General features: G+C 37.2%; 1 protein-coding gene across 6 annotated transcripts in view; it reads right to left on the bottom strand.

Annotated features, from left to right (window-relative positions):
- Nucleotides 1-20,960, bottom strand: part of diaph3 (diaphanous-related formin 3) — a 320,772-nt gene that overhangs the window by 285,200 nt on the left and 14,612 nt on the right. For 3 of the 6 annotated variants that reach the window (XM_084394616.1, XM_084394615.1, XM_084394619.1), the window contains one exon: nt 8,142-8,174. The exons of 2 other annotated variants lie outside the window; for them this stretch is intronic. In XM_084394616.1, coding sequence (XP_084250742.1) covers nt 8,142-8,174 — 33 coding nt within the window. Of the gene's footprint in view, nt 1-8,141; nt 8,175-17,019; nt 17,086-20,960 lie in introns of those variants that run through there. One more of the 6 variants, XM_084394620.1, reaches the window with a different exon arrangement.

Raw genomic sequence — 20,960 nt, 5'->3', positions numbered from 1 at the left:
ATTCATCCCCAGCGGAGGGAAGAAGCGCTTTGCTATTCCACACTCGTTACCGGTGAATAGATAAATAAATATGTGCAGCCGCTACCTCGATAACAACAACAGGCATCATACCTCAGCCGACGCGAGCTGATCTAGATGATGAAGTGCTTTTCAGGGCTGTTTAGGTGTTTATGAGTGAGTCTGCGGCTTACTTTCATACAATCTCTCTCCCTTTTTCGCCGGCATACACTTTGATGTTACTAATGGCTCCATCCCCTTCATTCCTCTTCTGATCACTCCACCAGACCCCCTCTTTGGTAATTCAGCCTCTCAGCACCAAAACACATTTCTACCATGACCAAACATCAGCCCTCACAAAAGCCCTCCATTATCTAAGGACATGATTCACTCATCGAAAACATGTCCTACACTATTCTGCCACCCTACAAATTCTGCAAATTTTCTCCAAATAATTATTATATCAACAGATATTGATTTTGGGTTTTTTTTATGCCCGATACCGATATCTTAGAGAGCAGGGTGGCTGATATCACACACTACGTAATTTAAAGATAGTAAAAACAAATGCATAACAATTGAAGAAATTTATATTCATTTATAAGAAATAACTAGTAATAAATCATTTGAAAAATTAAATATAAAAACAATTATTGTTAAACTTGATAAATCTGTAAAATAAACAGATTGATACTTTAGATGGTAACTTCTTGATTCCTTGATCCCTAGTATTTTTCACAAACACTGTGAACAACAGTGCACTCAGCAATTTGGTAAAGTCTGTGTGCACTGGGATTTATTTTAATTTTTTTATTTTTTCATAAAGACAAGGCTATACAGTATATGACCTGCATATGGCAAGCTGGATGTAGTGTAGCATAGTTTGAAATCAAGAATAATTATGACCGCCGCTAGCGTAGCTAGCGAAAGCGGTCATATAGGGATTGTCAAAGTTTTTTTTTTTTTTTTTTTTTTTTGTCAATCTACTGAATATTCCGTCAACGATACCAGGGACACCGAAACACCGGGGAACATGAAATTTGGTGAGCATGTAGCCCCACTAGACTTTTACGGAAAAATTTCGTTTGGTCCCCGGGGGCCACTCCCCCCCCGCGCTGGGCCCCCCCAAACCCAAAAAATGCAGTTTTTCCTAAATAACTACTTGAACCGTGGAACCGAGGATGAAGAAATTTTTATGGTATGTTGGTCTTAAGGGCCCACATCAACCTAGCCCATAATCACTCATTTGTGATTTGCGCCCTTCCCATAAAAAATGAAAATGCAATATTATTCTGCTTTAATCGCCCCTATCTTCAGTGGAGATGTTCAGAACTGCACCATATTTCATGTGTATGATTAACTTGACATCCTCTGGGGGTATGCTAAGTTTCGTAGAATTTCATCCATGGGGGGGTATAAAATAAATTCATTTATGTGCACATTTAGTGACTGTACACTCATCGGCCTGTAGATGGTGCTGTTGAGCGAAGGGTTGCTGGTTTAGGATGATACTGTCACACACATACATGCAGGAATACAAACAAACGCAAGCATGCACACACACTGACATCCACACGCACAGACACACACCCATACACACACATACAAATCCACATGCACAGACACACACACACAAACACATATGCGCACACATACAAATCCACATGCACAGACACACACACACAAACACATATGCGCACACACAAACACATACACACACACACAGACAGACATGCACATACTACTACTTTTTTTAGGTATATTCATAAACACGCAATACAGCCAAATTGCTCCACGTCATTTATTTTTGTGGAAAGCCAGTGCAGGCCTGAGCGGCGGTCATATTTTGTACCGCCATGCGGTACATCTAGTTTAAATTGTAGTGGTCGACCGATATGGGATTTTTAATGGCCGATGCCGATTATTGAGAAAGCAATCTGGCCGATTGGCCGATATGAGGCCGATACAATACATGTGAATACAGTAAATGAGAGACATAAAGAATATTGGTGAAACTAAATGAACATTTATTGTACATAATATTTATGCAATATTCTTTTTGCAATAAAAAATATTTACTAAGAAATTAAAATGTAAACAAAAAGGTAAGGTAACACTTCAATAAATCAAGTTTTAGTGCAGCTTCTTGTCTGCTTAAATATTTAGTCATTTTTTCAGTCACATAAATAATTGCTGCTGCTTACTGCAGGTTACAAATAACATTTATCATTAATGAACAAATCTAAACAATATTCATAAATGAATGACAAAATAGTATGTGCAATACATACATTTTATGTACAATACATAGTTAAATATAAATCTCACATAGTTTATTTACAATATTTACTTTAAACAGGTTGTTTTACTTCAAGTATATTTCAATAACAATGATTTATGTCTGTTTAGTTTTGCTTGTTTGTTTCTTTAAAACGTTGCAAGCCGTCACATGTATTTGCATGACATACATGGACATATGAAAATGTATACTACACACGATATCACGCCAATCATGGATAAATAAATACAGTAGATAGTGAATAACATTTTCAAGGATTTATTTTCAAACGTAATATTATTACATAGTGTTCTCCTCTCATCCACCTCACGCGACCACTGATCTGTAGTGCACGCGACCCAGCTTTTCCGTGCACGCGAGTCCGTTGGAAAACAGCGTCTAGTTTAAACGTAACCAGAGAACAACGCGCGTATCTGAACAGCCAGTCACAGGATTTTTGACTGTTTGTGAGGTAAAATGTTTTCAGTTTTGTTTGAATTCGTTTATATCACATCTGTGACCCCCACTGGAGCTACCGCTGGGCTGCGGATCTGACATATCACGGTACTGTTTGAATAGACTCTGCTGCACGCCGGAGTGTTTTTGTGTGTAACACAATGTAGCGTCAGGTTAGAAAGCGAATTGGTCATTTACTGTGTCTGTCAGACGTCTGCTTCACTTCTGAGTGGCTTGTCTTACGTGCTGGGCGGAGCAGAGCGAGTGTATTCAGATCATTCACGCTCGCTCTGTTCGCGTCAGTAGAAAAAATGTGCTAATGCACTAATGCACAGTCACAAACTGTTTTGAAATATATCGGCCAAACGGAAAGATTTATCGGCCGATGCCGATATCTAAAAAATTCCAAATATCGGCCGATATATCGGCCTCGGCGATATATCGGTCGACCACTATTAAATTGTCAAACGGGAATGTCCAATGACAGCGTAATTCTCTTCCTGTCCGTATCCAATTCACAAAGACAGATCGTCATGCACAGAGTATATGCTTTTGTTATGCAGTTCTATTACTAATAATAAAAAAGCAAATGCTATAATACTTCTTTGCATTTGATTTATTTAGGCTACTTTGTTTAAAATATCGGCCTTGACAACATATCAGTCAACCATCTGCTAATTTAATTTATTCTCCATTTGTCATTAATTTTGTCTCTTTTCTTATTCATACATGAATCAATCCAGTCATGTGCTCATTTCAGACCGCACCTGATTTTAGGGTGCATGATAGAGAGAGGGAAAAGGAGTGTCCCAGCGGTGTCTACCTCATCATAATCCTGATTACCCTGTTCCTGGGTCTACCTTCCCTCTGGCAACGAGAGACCGAGAATCGATACCAAACCAACACAAACAAAAACACATTTTGATGCCAATCCATAATGCAAAAGAAACTAAACATTTTGACAGACAGAGAGAGAGAGAGAGAGAGAGAGAGAGAGAGAGAGAGAGAGAGAGAGAGAGAGAGAGAGAGAGAGAGAGAGAGAGAGAGAGAGAGAGAGAGAGAGAGAGGATTAAATGACCCAAGAGGCGAAGAATTAAAGAAGAGAAGATTGAAATGTATTGAGGAAAGTGGAAACCTGGTGAAGAGATGATTAGTGAGTAAGCATGGCAGAAGGGAGGCGAGAAGGAAGATTTGAGATAGAAGGAAGGATGGAGGTGATTGCAGTGCTAAATGCCAAAGTTGGTGCTATTCACCATGAGGGTGAAAAATGCCCACTGAGTTCCATCGATAAGGTGGTCTAGGTGCTGTTTAAATTAACCGACTGCTCCAATCCATGACCTAAAGTCCTCCATCCAAAATATTTCATTACCTTCTGCCGCTGCTAGAGGAAACAGGTCCAGCTGCACAGGCTTGATACAACATTTTTCACCCTCAATGTTTAATGAAATTCATACCAGTACATGAAATTCTAACATGCTTCAGAATTCAGCTCACTGCCATCTTTGATTCATCATACTTACAAAAGAAATTGAGAAAATCATACAATCCAGCAATCACTGCTAATATAAGAATTAAAAAATGTAATTGTTAATTAGCTTGATTTTTCATTCGCTAAAATATTTTATGACAGGTTACTTTTTCCACTTTTCAAGATTTATTTACAGTCTTTATGATCTAAATTACGCTCTGGTCTATCCTTAGGACTCGCTTGATACAAAAGCAAATTTCAAAATGTTAGCCAGACCACATGATAAATGATAAGCAGCGCGGCACAACGGTTCATATGACCAGAAATGGATAAATATTAAGTTGCCATTTAAAATAAATAAGGAACCAGTGTAGGAAAATGGTTATGCGCAAACAGCGGGAAACTCTGTATATTTGCGCAGTGTGCGCATGTAAAAAAATCTAGGCTATTCAGATTTTTTCGGAGGCTTTTATATTGTTCATATCGATATTGGAATTATATCGTATCGACCGAAAAAATTAAGAAATATATCGTGATATAAATTTTGGCCATATCATCCAACCCTATAAGCTACACTTTATTGCCAGAACACGACAAACACTTGATGTTTTTGAATTCTTTATACATTTTCAGTCATTTAAAGCTAGTTTTTGTCCGTAGTCCGTAGTCTGCAGTCCATCTCTGTTCGAAATCTGCAATTGCAGTTATTCGCTGAATTATCAACTTTGCGTGGGTTGTGCCTCGGCACGGCACAGCGCGGATGAATCCAATTGTTTTGAGGAGAATGTGCGGCTGTCAGTCACCGCGCCGGTGTGGATACTGTCATTCGCAATCACAGATTCTACTTTTTAGAAGTATGACCAACATAAGAATTTTCACTGGTTATAATTTTCAAAATATAATCTAAACAAGTAACATCCACTTTTGTTCTGACCAACTAAGGGGAAAAAAGCATTGCAGTAAAACACGCTGATTAAATCTAACGATCGCTTATCATATCACTTCAAACCGTGCAAATTATACTTTTTTCTCAAATTGTTAATGTTAACAACATCAGCATTGCGTGACAACATTTAATGCCCTCCCGATATTTATCCTTGTTTTCGCATGGGCCCGGTTGCAGTCTCTTTTTTTCCTGTAGCCACCCCGAAGTCTTGCATTTTACAACGGGTGAATCTCCAGTTGTCACTGGTGATTGTCGTTTGAACCTTTCTGGATGCGCAATTAAATTGATAAGTTTAATTATATCAAGTGCTGTGAGAAAAGGCTATAAATCTCCACCTCCAACATCCTCACACGCAACATAGCCTACTAGCCGAGACACCTTTGTGTATAGATGTGACAATGACGCAAAGACATGCTAGAGTTTTCTGCGGAAATCCACCAGTACCACTGGAATTAAAAACATTATTACAAGCTTACCGTTATGAATCGAGCTAAGGCAAGCAGATAGTTTTGAACACTGGCTGGTTATGTACTAGCTCAAATTTATTTTGACATTTTTTTAACCCAAAAAAAGTTATGGACTGAAGCTTTAACAAAATAAATATCTTAAGAGAAAAATTAATTTACATTTTTGCATGTGCTAACAGATTATATTGTTTCAAGTCATAAAACAGGTTTGTGTTGCCTGACTTTGATGGCAAGTATCTTTGGCACAGTTTGCAGTGCAGGCTGCAGTATTAATAATATTACACATGTTGTCTCTCAAAAATGCACATAGTAGCAGCTAGTGGTCGACCGATATTTCGCCAAGGCCGATATATATACGGCAGCTCCTCAGATCAAACAGCGCTCACTCATATTCTCCGTCTTCATTCATTTACGATCTCTGTCAGTCATATCTAATACTTTGTTAGACAGAACTGGTAAACAAAGAAAGTAAATGGTAACTTATGCGAAGTAAGTAAAGTAAAGCGTTTGCTTTTATATTATTTGTAACAGAAAAGGCAAACAATCAGGCTAAAATACTTTTTATTTACTGTCAACATTCAGCAAATGCGCGTCTACGTCATTTAAACAAATCTCTGAATATCTAATAAACATTTAATTTCACAAACCTTGCAGATTTAATTGAATCCAGCTGTGATATCTTGTGAAGTGTGCATTACTGTCTGCGAGTGGCGGTCGGTCCGTGCGAAGTGAGTGAATGCAAACAGAAGATCAGCTTCACAGGAGACGCGAGCGAAAAACTTTCAATCCTTCATTTTAAAATATGCTGATATATAACGTTAACCAGTTGCCAACTGTGTCATATTCATATCTGTGATATATCCGGTTGCCAACTGTGTCATATTCATATCGTTTTCACTGTGCTGAATGTAAAATTAGCGTTACCTTGTATTTATTTGAAAAAATTATTACCAGCACGAAATTACCAGATTACTGAGTGCCCTGTTACAGTGTTTACATTCTTTTTATTCACATATTCATATATTTCTAAACAATTACTTTGTGAGAAATACTGTAATAGGATTGCAAATTGAAGAAGTTGCCATCTAAAGTATAAAAGCATGTTTATTTAAAAAAAATTTTTTATAATTTATTTATAATTTATTATTAAAATAAGAAATTATTGATTAAAATAAATATATATAAAAATATCGGCTTTATATCGGCCATCGGCCACCCTGCTCTCTAAGATATCGGCATCGGCAATCAAAAAACCAATATCGGTCGACCACTAGTAGCAGCTTGGGTTAGGATGCAGATGTAAAAATGTATATATTATATGGTAAAATTTAAATATTCGGACTATTTGAGTTTAAATAAAATGAACCATTGGTCTTCCATAGTAGCATAGATTATGATAAACGCAGTTGAAACCACACATATAGCACCTCACATAAAAAATAAAATAAAAAAAGTGTATAAAAAAACAGTAGCCTAAACACATTTAGTATAAATGCATAAATGCTAGCTTAAATCACAAAAAATACTTTAAATATATTCTATTACTCCATTAATGCATGTCTACATTAATACAATTCGATATGATTGTATTCATGGTAAATGGTGATGATTTGTAGATGGAAATACCTTTTAACTATCATTTCGCACAGTGTTTCTCCTGTTTGTCAGTGCTGTTTCATCTGGCTTTAAACTAGTTTAAATCTAGACAATTTGTATTCTTTGCTGAATTCAAGCGCTTCTCACTGGATTCCACAGCGCTGTTTAGTGGTCGCGTAACCGAGACGTAAGCGCATGTGCTATACTAAGCTCATGCTGCGCTGCCGAGTGGATAAATGGTCCGTGGTGGCACGGTTCAAATGAGTAGCACTAAACTTTCATTCGTTAAACACTGTATCGAGCATTTATCGAACTCTTGTTATCGTTTTATCAAGGAAAATGATATCGCGATAATTATCATTAGGGTTTTATCACCCAGCCCTAATTGTATGTTGAACAAGGCATTTCCAGTTTCTCTGGTTATTTATTATGATCAATTCTTACATCCTGATTGTCAAGTTTCCTGAGTTAATTCTGGATTTTGTTTTTGTTAGATCTAATAAAATTACCATGAATTTATAGAAAAGAGAGGAATTATCACTTACCATGAGCTGAACAGCTTCACAACAAGTTGTATAAGTTTTACAGATACATGCAGCCTCATTAGGGATGTATATAAAGCATGAAACATGCTTGATAAAAGGCCATTCTCAAGTGTTAGACGCACAAGAAAGCAAGCAATTGTCTCAAGGAAAGCTTTAGAATTTTTTTTTTAGTAGTGACAGATTAGTAAAAGCTTTTTTTTTTCCAAAAACCTGAGCTGACTGTGAATTAAATGCTGTGGTTAGTATGAGACTAAAATACTGTGTTAAGCATGGGTCCTCTAATAGTCTGTGATATGGGGTTAATCATATCAGAGAGGAGGAATCAAATTTAAAATGTATGCTGGTTGATAATGAACAAGACAGAGAAACCTGAATAAAGGACTCTTACCACATCATCTGTAAGTGTTCTGATGTTTAAATGCTATAAACAGAGAGAGAGAGAGAGAGAGAGAGAGAGAGAGAGAGAGAGAGAGAGAGAGAGAGAGAGAGAGAGAGAGAGAGAGAGAGAGAGAGAGAGAGAGAGAGAGAGAGAGAGAGAGAGAGAGAATGATTTCACAGTGGCACTGAAGATGAAATCCACAAGACAAAGCATAAAAAGCATTAACCAATTGAGCCCGCAAATGAGCTTCAAGAATTTACTTTTTCATACTATAACATCTATGAGAATAGACAGGTGTGGGTGGGTGTGTGTGTTTAGATTCTGAATTTCTTAACTGTAAAATCTTTCTCAGATCAAATATGTTGATTAGTCCAAGTGAAGAATTGCCTATACATGTATGAAGAAATAATTGGAAATGCAATTATCAAGACGAGAGAGAAGCCAACTAATTTAATTCTACACCGCCATCCCTTGACAATTACAAAGGGACCTTAGCACAGTGCTTCATGCACATTAAAGACCAATTCAGAGTTAGAGTGTCAAAAAGATGAGATGTAAAATTCAAGATAGAGAATTGAATTGCATACAGTGCAATTTAGTTACTGCTCTCTATGGTTACAAGTTCACCATTGCATGCTGCCATCTGTTTAGAAGACAAAAGTTTCATAGGCGATTGTAAATGAGAAAATGTTCCTTGGTGACATATGAACGTGCTAATATGCAATTGGAATGTCTTCATGTTGGATTAAGGACAAAATTAGACCAATCTGTTGCTTTGGATCACACTCGTGCACTGAGGAAAAACTGCTTTTGATTCAGGAAAAGCATGTTTGCTAATGCTGTTGCGGTATTTAATTTTGGAAATTCTTTAGAGGAATGGTTTGCCAAATCTCATAAGGAGGAACAAAGCAAACAAAGGCACATTTTGCCTGTATTCTTAGTCTAGGTTCTTGCCAGTCCTCCATTAGAGGAGAGAATTGGGTTATTTAGCAGTAACCCAGCACAGCTCAAGCAAACAGTTCGACTCAATCCCAGATGGCAGGCATTATAATCTGTCAAACTCCAAATCTACATTTTCACAGCCTCCCTCTAAACATTCACATGCACTATTAATTCAGCTAGTGGTCCACACAATAGTCAAACACACACACAGTTATTGGTGGCTTGGCCAAGAATCACAGCCATCAGTCTTACTTCATTAATGGTGTCAAAACAAATTCACATACTTCGGTGTAAACATGCTGTGCTGGCGATCAATCAGAAAGTCTGTGCATGGGAAATGACCTTTATTAAAGAAACACAGAACTCCAAAAACACAAAACCTCTCAATCACAGAAACCTCTCAATTACTGAACTTAGCATGAAATACCAGGAACAAGACAAGTGACCTTCTGAAAGACTTTTGAGAGAACCTTTATGCCAACAAAAAACACCTCAATGAATAAAACATGTCAATTTGGAGGCAATGGAAATACACAAGTTTCTTATCGCTGTTCTACATTTAAAAAATAAAATAATAAAAACTCTCCCACATATTTATAACCTTACTATACCAAAGATTAAAGCATCAGAAGTGCCATCACCTTCACAATGCACTCAGTAAGCAAACATTATTTTAAAATTAAGCACTTTAAAAGGTGCTCTAAGCGATGTCACGCGTTTTTTAGGCTGAAACATTTTTTGTCACATACAGCAAACATCTCCTCACTATCTGCTAGCTGCCTGTCCCCTGAACACACGAGGCTCCACAAACGGCAACAAAAACAAACTGGGCCAGCCTGGACCATGGAACATAACAAACAGTGTTCCAGCCAAGCGTGCCGCACAAGCCCTGAAAAGTGAAGCCAAAGTGCCTTGATCGCCCCCCGGTGACTGGTCCTAGTATAGGTCATAAACCCTGCCTCCCCGTGTTATTCAACAGGACGTGAGACCAACTAAACAATTAAATTACACTTCAAATATCTTTTTTCCAAAGGTGGTTTCTATCATTTGCTGTCATTTTTATCACGCTGATGTAAGTTCAAGTGTCTGTTTTAAAAAATAAGTTTGTTTTTAGTTAGTTACGTGATGCTATAAAAACGGTGGTGTAACGTCATGATTGACAGCTGTGATTGACAGGTTCTCTGAGCGAAGTAGTCACTGAAGCACCAACGGACTTTTTTTCGGGATCTTCAGAGGAGATTGTATTTACTTTATTTTTTAAAAAGCCTCTTGTCGTACTGCAATCAACAGACATCAAAATTCATCATGATCAAAAATCAAGCAGAACGGACAGACATAGGCCACTTAAAAAAAGTGCAGGGAGAGTGCATTCTGCAAGAGTGAGGGCGGGGAGTTGATTTCGTGGCTTTACTTCCTGCTCACTACTGCGCAGGTCTGGTCCAGAGATCGCTACTGCGCAGACTCAAGTCCCAAGATGTCAGCACCATATCGGGACACTGGCGGCTTCAGTTCTCACCAACGGAAGAGAGCGAAGGGGCGTTGTCCATCTTTTTTTACAGTCTATGGTTCCAGCCAATAACCAACAAGAATGATTTGGGGGTGGGGGTTGGGGGGTTAGTGAGCATGCACATGAAGGGGGGTGTGGGGAGTGGAGGAGAGAGAAGCATGAAGAGGGAAGTTAGCAAGAGGTAGGGGTGTGCGATATGACGATTTTTGATCGTGGACGATTAAAATGTCTCCACGATCTGCTTTTGAAGAAATATCGTAGTATCGTGCATTCTATCAGTTGCTGTTCTGGCGCCTCTGTCCCAAGATACTGAACAACGCGACGTATATTCACATAAAATGTTAACGCAGCGGAACAGGACACTGCAGTTCACAAAAGTTCATAATTTGCATGTGCTTTAATGCCTTGTCGGTTAAACATTTAATTCGCGTGCTGATGCGCTGTTCTAACGTGTGCGTTTCTCAGCGTGCTACGCGTGAAGCTCACATGCATTCACACGCGTGAAGCTACATGTGAAGCTCACATGCACTAAAAGCCTGTCTACCAGCGCCTGGATACTGGACTAAGTTATCTTCGAGTCTTATTGTGCTAATACTGTCAAATACACAAAAGGTTTACATAAAAGTCAGTTATGTCTAAAGTGAAAGCAAACTTGAGAAAATTGAGAGAAAATCTACTTGTCAAATGCGTGTATATTAGACGCGTCGCACGCAGCTCAGAGACAGTAGTAATAGTAAACACGCTGCCGCTTGTCCTTAAAGGGATAGTTCACCCAAAAATAAAAATTCTCATTATTTACGCACTCTAATGTTGTTCCAAACCTGTATTAATTTCCTTCTAAAATGTTCTAATATTTTTCTAATATTAATATTTTGAAGAATGTGGCTATCCAAACAGTAGCTGGTCCCCATTGACTTCCATAGGAGAAAAATATACTATGGAAGTCACTGGGGTGCATCAACTGTTTGGTTACCCACATTCATCCAAATAACTTTAGCCCCTTTCACACAGAGATTCCGGAAAATACACGGATAAAGTGACCCGGGATTTGACCCGCGTTCATTTGATTTTGGTTCATTCACACTGCCAGTGATTTTCCGGAATCAGAGAGCGCGTTCACACACAACCCGTGTATGTCCCGGAAAGACACGTGACATCGATGTGACTTGTAATGTCTCAGCAGCGTCTTCAGTTTGCTTATGAGCTGCGATTTCTCTCTCTCGAAACCACGCTTGTGCATTTATTTCTCTGATTCGATCATAAAATTGCGCATTTCGTACCGTTTCACAGCTGGCGAACGATCCCGGCTTCAGCGTCATCACTACGACACGGCATCATTACGGCTTTTGTTCACACAGCGCGCGTCCCGGGACTGAACACGGCAATGTTACTAGGTCCCCAACCCGGCATCGATCCCGGCATTAAACCCGGGTCGTGTTTGCGTTCACACAGAAGGCGTTCCGGCAATTTGCCGGCAATTTCCCGGGTTCAATGCGCTGTGTGAAAGGGGCTTTTTTCTTTTCAACGGAAGAAAGAAACTTATTCGAGTTTAAAACAACTTGAGAGTAAATTATGACAATTTGAATTTTTAGGAGAACTATCCCTTTATAGTTTATCCCTTCATTTAATTACTTTCTTCAATGCTACTGTTAAATACACCTACTGTAGCTGAAAACAAAGCACTGTTTATTTAATTTGTATATTAAGTTATGTATGTGTAATGTGTATCTTTGATCTTAATATTTAATAACACAGAAAATGACGACAAATATTTTTATCTTCGCCCCTGTCTGCCATTCTTTTTTATTTTATATTTTGTTACCTAAGGCTTTGTTTTTAAAATATGGACATTAGTTTGGCTGTAATGCTCAGTCACAATATAGTAAAACCAACATAAAAAGTAATGTGAATCGTGATTTTCCTGAAAAAAATCGTGATATGATATTTTTGCCACCCATAGCTAGAGGAGAGATATCCTAGGCAACAACTAACGTTAGAATTAGTGGTTAATTCTAAACCACTAATTCTAACGTTAGTTGTTGCCTAGGATATCTCTCCTCTAGCTATGGGTGGCAAAAATATCATATCACGATTTTTTTCAGGAAAATCACGATTCACATTACTTTTTATGTTGGTTTTACTATATTGTCTATATATCGATATATCGCCACGGCCGATATATCGGCCGATATTTGGCACTTTTAAAATATCGGCATCAGCCGATACGTTTTTCTGATTGGCCGAAGTGTTGGAAGCGGGACTTTTATTTTGACGGGTGGCACTGAGAACACCAGTGCCTGAAAAGTGAACAGCAGCGCCTGATCACACAGCGCTCACTCACATTCTCCGTCTTCATCAGTTTACGATGAAGTCATAAACAGTCATATCTAATACTTTGTTAGACAGAACTGGTAAACTAAGAAAGTAAATGGTATGCGAAAAAGTAAAGTGTTGCTTTTATATTATTTGTTACAGAAAAGGCAAACAATTAGGCTAAAATACTTTCTCATTTACTGTCAACATTCAGCAAATGTGCATCTACATAATTTAAACAAATCTCTGAATATCTAATAAACATTTAATTTCACAAACCTTGCAGATTTAATGGAATCCAGCTGTGGTATCTTGTGAAGTGTGCATTTGTAGCCTGCAAAAACGTGTTACTGCGAGTGACGGTCGGTCCGTGCGATTGAAAAACTTTAAATCCTTCATTTTAAAATATGCTGTGCTATATCCAGTTGCCCACTGTGTCATATTCATATCGTTTTCACTGTGTGCTGTATGTAATATTAGCGTTACCTTGTCTTTATTTGAAAAAATATAATTACCAGTGCGCACAGTATTACCAGATTACTGAGTGCAATGTTACAGTGTTTACTTCCTTTTTATTCACATTCATATATTTTTAAACAATTACTTTATTTGTGAAAAATACTGTAATAGGACATTGCAGATTCAAGAAGTTGCCATCTAAAGTATAAGCATGTTTTTTTTTAAAGATTTGTTTTCTAATTTATTTAAAATGTATAAAATATTGATTAAAATAAATATAAAGTATATAATAAAAATATCGGCTTTATATCGGCCATTGGCCATCCTGCTCTCTAAGATATCGGCAATCAAAAAACCAATATCGGTCGACCACTAGTTAGAATGATATTCTTTTGAATTTTGATATGGCCAACACATGGCCAAAGAGACGACGTTCTGATGAACAAATAGCAAAGAAGAGGGAAAAGGTTTCAGGAACACGGAAGGGAGGGGGAGGGGATGGGATGAGGAGGAGGGAGAGTCGAGCTTCGAACGTCAACAAGAAGTGACGTCATCCAACATCGCTTAGAGCACCTTTAAGTTAAAAAAATAAAAAAAAATATGACATTAATTACACCCCAAATGTGCCTATTGCACTGTCAATTTACAGAGGGGAAAAAAAGATAATGAATCTGTAGATATAAAAGTAGATTAAAATACAAACTCACTAAAAAATGTGAAAAGTAATTAGATGAAATAAAAATGACCATCAAAAAGGAAAAAAATATTCATGAACCTAATTGTAGAACCTTCCCTCTACTTGTCAGTCACTCAGACAGTGTTTATTTTCTCAATCTGGCTGAGAGAAAAAAAAATATTATTTAAAACGTATGACAAACATGCAATTAAAAAGAAGCTGTTGTCATACTCAATTTAGCAGAGACAGCAAAAACATCTTGTGCTACTTGGCTGTAATTATATTTGATTTATAATTATCTAAATATCAGGTGGTCCTCCCTCCCCTGTACTCAGTTGTATGGCAACTAACATTTCTTAAAGCTCTGAAATGATTCAGTTGCTAAAAATAAAGCATTAAAACCAAATTTCACAACTAATTCATTTGCAAGATTAATATTTTGCAACCCATGTAAAAATGTAGCTAAATCCCAGGGCCTGAATATGGTGCCTTTATTCCCTCTTAACTTTTTGTTGCCATAGAGGAGTTACACCTTGGAAGCAGGGCGGTAATTGCAGCTCATACCTAACCTCAACCTCCCGATTTCTGCTGGGGACCAGCATATGGCAGCTCAGCCAACAGGTTTAGCTTCAACTCAACTGATCTCAGGAACAGTTATCAGGGAAAGCACCCCTGCCTTCCTCAGAGCTAAAGCTAAACTAGGGCTGACAAAATGGCTGAAAAACTAAATTACTTAAATATTATTAATATTCTAAGGAATGACTTCAGTTAGGAAAAAAAAAACTTTTGTCTATCTCCTGAAGCCACATGAGGCCGCAATAGGCAAAATATTAAAGCACTGTATTAAATTGTTTATAAAGCAATGAAATAGCATGACTATCTGTAAAAAAAGAAAAAGTGCATAACGTTTAAACTAACGTTGATAAATATTAGAGATGCACCGACTGCAATTCTCTTGGCAAATTCCGATTTTTTTGTAAGTATTATCTGCCAATACCGATTTTATTTTCTAAGAACTATAATTGACAGCATATACAAACAAAAGTCAACTTCAAATGAAAAATACTCTTTTCATAAAAAAACAAACAATTAAAGTCAGTAATAAAATAAGAACAAATAAATGCAAAAGAATAAAGAGAGAAAACACAGCTTTAAGTTGTTCCAGGTGGGTCTAACAGTATATTAAAGTAAGAAAGACTACAGAAATTGAAGCAATCAAATGTAAAATAACACTGGATAGGCTTCATTGTAAAAACTAAATCCAGATTAATGCCTACAATTAAAGTTGCAAAAGCTATTCAGTCAAGAGCAGAGTGATTTTCTTTGTCTTTTGTTCTTTAACATGACAGACAGCAGCAATAATATTAGACTGCTGTCACTTTAAGAGCTTATGCACGGTTCCAATATACTGATGCACAACACGCACAATCTTTCTCTACTGTTTACATTCCAAAACTGACTGTGTTTGACCGAATACTCGCCAAGATGGGCATTGACCATTTTGTGTGTATTTGACCGTAAGCCACTCATTTTAGTACTTGTGCAACTAACAAGCTGTTTGAGAGGCGGCATTATGTGCATATATGTGCATATTAGTGTTGCACGGTGCACTGATACTTCAAAAGTATCGCGATTCTCGGAAATTAAAAACGTCACGATTCCTAAATTTATTAGTATCGATACTTCTAAGAATGACCGCGTTCCAGATTTGTAAGGCCGGCGACACACTGGATGCGTGGCGTGAGCGTCTCAGCTGCGTGGCGTGTCCGTTTTTATTTCGGCTCCCATGTTAACAGGTTAGAGCTAGCACACTGCCTGCGTGACGCGCGCCCGAGCTGCGTGGAAAACGCGTGCATGCTAGAAATAGAACCGACGCCTATTTTTCACGCGACACGCGTGTTGGAAGCGTTCCCAGGCAAAATAGAATAGGAAAATATGTTTCTATGTAATTTTGACACGAATACATAATAAATTACATTTTGATGTTTGAAAGTCTCTAGGTTTTGACATAAATGCAGATATAAATGTAATTTAAAAAAATATTATCGATTTTCAAATACTGCACCTGTCAATACAGAACGAAATATTCTGTAGCCTATTTTGCCGTCAACACTGCCGACGTTGTCTTTGCTGATATATTTATGTTTAACATGAAGTATAGGCCTTCCACAACTCTCTCCCCATATGTCAAATATATCACCAATGAGGCTTATCATATGTTACCAATATTAAACACTGTTTAATATAATCGCTGTTCATATTTTTATTCAAAGTTTAGACTCAAGATAAAGTTATTACCGGTAACTCTTATGTTTCTTATGATAACTGAGATAATGCTGCTAAATTTATTTATTTTTTTACCTTGAATGTCATTGCTTTAATTTATTTTTGATATTTTTATATTTCATATTTTGTTCAAATGTTTAATATATCTGCTGTTCATATGTTCATTTATTAGTGTGTTATGTGATTAGAATGTTGTCCCGGTTTTAAAATAAATCACAGCAATGATAGGCTATTTGAGTGTGTTTCTCCCTTTTCAGGAAAAGTATCGAAAAAGTATCGAAATCGCAATTCTTGACTTGGTATCGGTATCGAAACAATACTTTTGGTATCGTGACAACACTAGTGCATATCATCTTAAATCTGACAACACATCTCTATAATATGGTTTGTTAAAAATAAAACGTAAACAGACAGACACTGTTTGCATGTTTCTGTTAATGGATACACATTCTGGCTTCCCAGTACATTACAACAGAGATGATCAAAAAATAAAAATAAAAATAACATGGGCAAAACAGTCACTATTTGTACACTTAGTTCAATGCGAGTGCTGCCGTATGCTCGAATATGACCAGTCATTTACGCCGCAAAAATACCCCTGGAGATGCCAGGGCACAGCGATTATGGAACCTTACCCTGAGCCTAAACCACAACTCCAACTCCTTCATACAAGTAAATATAAATCACAAAACATCAGTTCTCACAGGAAAGTGTGGTAAAGCGCTTCTTCTGGGTGAAAACAAAATCTTCCCCATTAAAGGCTGAAAGGAAACAGCAGGTTCAATGGTCCCTCTGTGAAGCACTTGAGAACATAAGAGTCATGTTTCAGAAATTAAATAACTTCACACAATGGAAGAAGACTCTCACAGCCACCGGGGCGTGTCTAGACTTCTGCGGTTTCGTTATTCAACTCCCCACCGACGTTCTCACAGCCTTCAGCCAAACCACCATCTGCCATCTAACTCGTATTCAAATGTAACTTTGCCCCTATACAGGCTAATACTATCGAATAAGCAGCGAGATAATTATGTTCTCTAAGCACATACACACTCAATTCATTCTGTGCAGACAAATGTAAAAATCACACTGAATTTTAACAGTCTGTCTTCATTCGAGTTGAGTTCTCAGCAAATAGTGGAGCAAACTTCCTGCTAATCATTCACAAGAAAAGTTACAACCTGATCAGCTAAAACCCTTTGCTGGAGAGAAAAGAAAAAGTATAATCACAAATAGTGGTCGACCGATATATCGCCAGGGCCGATATTTGACATTTTTTAAATACTGGCATCGGCCGATACGTTTTTCTGATTGGCCGATGTGTTTTTTGACGGCGCTCCAGACTTTTATTTTGACGGGCGGCGCTGAGAACACCAGCGCCTGAGAAGAGAACGGCAGCGCCTGATCACACAGCGCTCACTCACATTCTCCATCTTCATTAGTTTACGATCTCTGTCAGTCATATCTAATACTTTGTTAGACAGAACTGGTAAACAAAGAAAGCAAGCGAAAAAGTAAAGCGTTTGCTTTTATATTTGTAACAGAAAAGGCAAACAGTCAGGCTAAAATACTTTCTCATTTACCGTTAACATTCAGCAAATGCGCATCTACATAATTTAAACAGATATCTGAATATCTAATTAACATTTAATTTCACAAACCTTGCAGATTTAATGGAATCCAGCTGTGATATCTTGTGAAGTGTGCATTTGTAGCCTGCATAAACGTGTTACTGCGAGTGACGGTCGGTCCGTGCGAAGTGAGTGAATGCAAACAGAAGATCAGCTTCACAGGAGACGTGATTGAAAAACTTTAAATCTTTCATTTTAAAATATGCTGTGCTATATCCAGTTATATTCATATATTTTTAAACAATTACTTTTTTTGTGAAAAATACTGTAACAGGACTGCAGATTCAAGAAGTTACCATCTAAAGTATAAGCATGTTTATTTTAAAGATTTGTTTTATTAAAGATTTATTAAATATTGATTAAAATAAATATAAAGTATAGAAATATAAAGTATATATATATAATATTGGCTTTATATCGGCCATCAAAAAACCAATATCGGTCGACCACTAATCACAAAGCAAACAGAAATTTTATACTGTACATTGGTTAGAAAAACAGCTCTATGAAAGGTCAAACCATTCTGACAGGAGAGTGGGGACTAGTCACACCCAAACAAAAACAGTCTGTGTGTCAAGAAGGGCAAGCAGTGGGGGATCCTCATTAGAGCTAAGGCGAACTGCAAGGATTGAGTTCAGGTGTACTAATGAGATCAACACACCCATCCACCGCCTGGCCAGCCAGAGATCTGCTTCACCTCAGCCAACGGATGGTGGGCTAACCGCCTACAGTCAAGATGAAGACCAGAAGAAAGAGTTATTGAGGTCAATCTGTATATACTTGTGAAGTATATAAATGCAGTTACAGCTAATCATATGGAAGACAATATGAAAAGGTTAAAAGATATATAACCAGGGTCCAAAACCACCATGCACTTAATGCATATAAAAAATATTTTTGGCGAATAAAAACTGTTGCTTGCCACTTGCAGGTTTGCCAGTAATGTTAAAGTCAGAAAAAAAGCATTACTGTTTTTATTGAAGACAACACCAGTGCTGCTTCTAACTTGTAAATTGGAAAAGTCACCATGAGAAGTTTCTCCCCAACGTGTTTTTTTTTTTTTTTTTACATTGAATACAATTTACAAAACTGACAAAATAAGAAGAACAAAATCTCAAGGTGTCTTGATGTTCTCGTGCATTTTGACCTCCATTCAAGGCTGATGTTGCATTGCAGTGAGGCCATCCTTAAAAATATTTTGGTTTGCAGTAACAGCAAAAAAAAAGAAAAAAAGGGTCGGTAGGTCGGTCTATATTTTTATATATAAAAAAAAAAATATATAAAAAAGTCTATATTTTTTCATAAAAAAAAAAATTCAGGGTCGGTGGGGGGGTGGGGGGGTGGGATGACATTTTTCACCTATGTCTAAGGGCTGTTTACACCAGGCCACTTCATGCGTTTTCTCAGATCGGATTGCAATCTGATTTATCAAAACGATTCCATTTACACCTGGTTACATAGGCTAAATGTGTGTTGTTTTTTTGCGGATATAAATCCGATCTTCAATTACCGCTATATGTAGATTTAATGGAGTGCACGTCACCGAAAGCAACAGTTATGACTACATTATTTTATTGATCATCAGCTAAAATGTCTGAATCAAAGCCCGCAATAAGAGAAAGCGGAAACAGCCCTGGTAAGATCATTTCGTTTATTTACATTTAATGATGATGATTGTGTGTTAAGCGTCAGCGACTTACTTTCACTTTGATTTGCGATAGTTTGCACGTTGATGCTCAGCTTCTCATCTGCGGCAATGCGTGTTGCAGTAGCGTCGTCATATCTGACTAAAACATGACATATAGCCTATAACACGCTCTCGCATGTTTATTTTTTAATAAACCATATTCAACATATAAAAATGAAATAATCTTTAGAGTAAAGCCGCAGCCATCATTACCAAGCGCGAACCATTGACAGTGAATGAAACGAAGCAAACTTAGCTTGCAGGCAGTAGTGTGACATGCGTTAACGGTTAACCAATGGTGTAAACATAATCATAGATGACGCGCCACGGGTTTTTATTTAAAAGAAAGAACGTAGCTTATGTTTGTATGTAGGTCTAGGCAATTTATATTCACAATACTTAATAACTAATATTATTTTATTGCATTTGTATTAGTTGTTTGAAGAGTTTAAAAAAAATCGGCCGGTCTTTACGCAAGTTTACAACCGGCAAGTCGGTCGGACTGAAAGGGAAAAAAAATAAATAATTGGGTCGGTACTAAATTGACAGGGTCGGTCGGGTTACGGCAAACAAGAATATTTTTAAGGATGGCCTGAACACAACACTTTGGGTACAATGGCAGAGCAAAATTATCCCTGAGGTTTCTTCAACACTCTCAAACTCACACAAATGACAGGGCTCATTAAAACAACCACAGCAAAAGTATAAATGCTTCAAATCAATGTCCACTGAATAAATTGAAACCTATTTAAAGCATTTTCATTTGGCAGACATTTCACTAGAAATTAAACCACCTAAAATTTTGGAATGTATTTCAAAAAAGATATTAATTATTGACAGTAATTAATCATTGACATTAAAGACATTTATAAATGTTACAAAAGCGGTCTATTTCAAATAAATCCTATTCTTTTAAACTATATTCAAAGAATCCTCAAAGAAAATGTATCATTGTTTCTTTCCACAAATATATTAAGCAGCACAACTGTTTTTAACTGTTTTATTGATAAGAAATGTTTCATGAGCACCAAATCAGCATATTAGAATGAATTCTAAAGGATCAAGCAATGATAACAATGTTTATCACATTAAATGTAAACTGATTGTTTAGTGTTTACAATGCAATGATTATTTGTATTATTTGCTGCTTCTTGTAATAAGTACGATCAATAAGGGAGAAAAGCCCACAGATTCATAGATTCTCATTGAAATGCTTCTAATCTATCCATCCTAGTCCTACCGATAAATAAAACACCAAGATGTGTTGGCCACAGACATTGCACATTACATGAAGCCAACCAGCATGATAGATGTCACCAATTCAAGAACT

This window comes from Rutilus rutilus (assembly GCF_951802725.1).
Source record: "Rutilus rutilus genome assembly, chromosome: 22".
Lineage (NCBI taxonomy): Eukaryota > Metazoa > Chordata > Actinopteri > Cypriniformes > Leuciscidae > Rutilus > Rutilus rutilus.
Note: the sequence above shows the minus strand (reverse complement) of the source record. Positions and strands in the feature narration are given on the sequence as shown.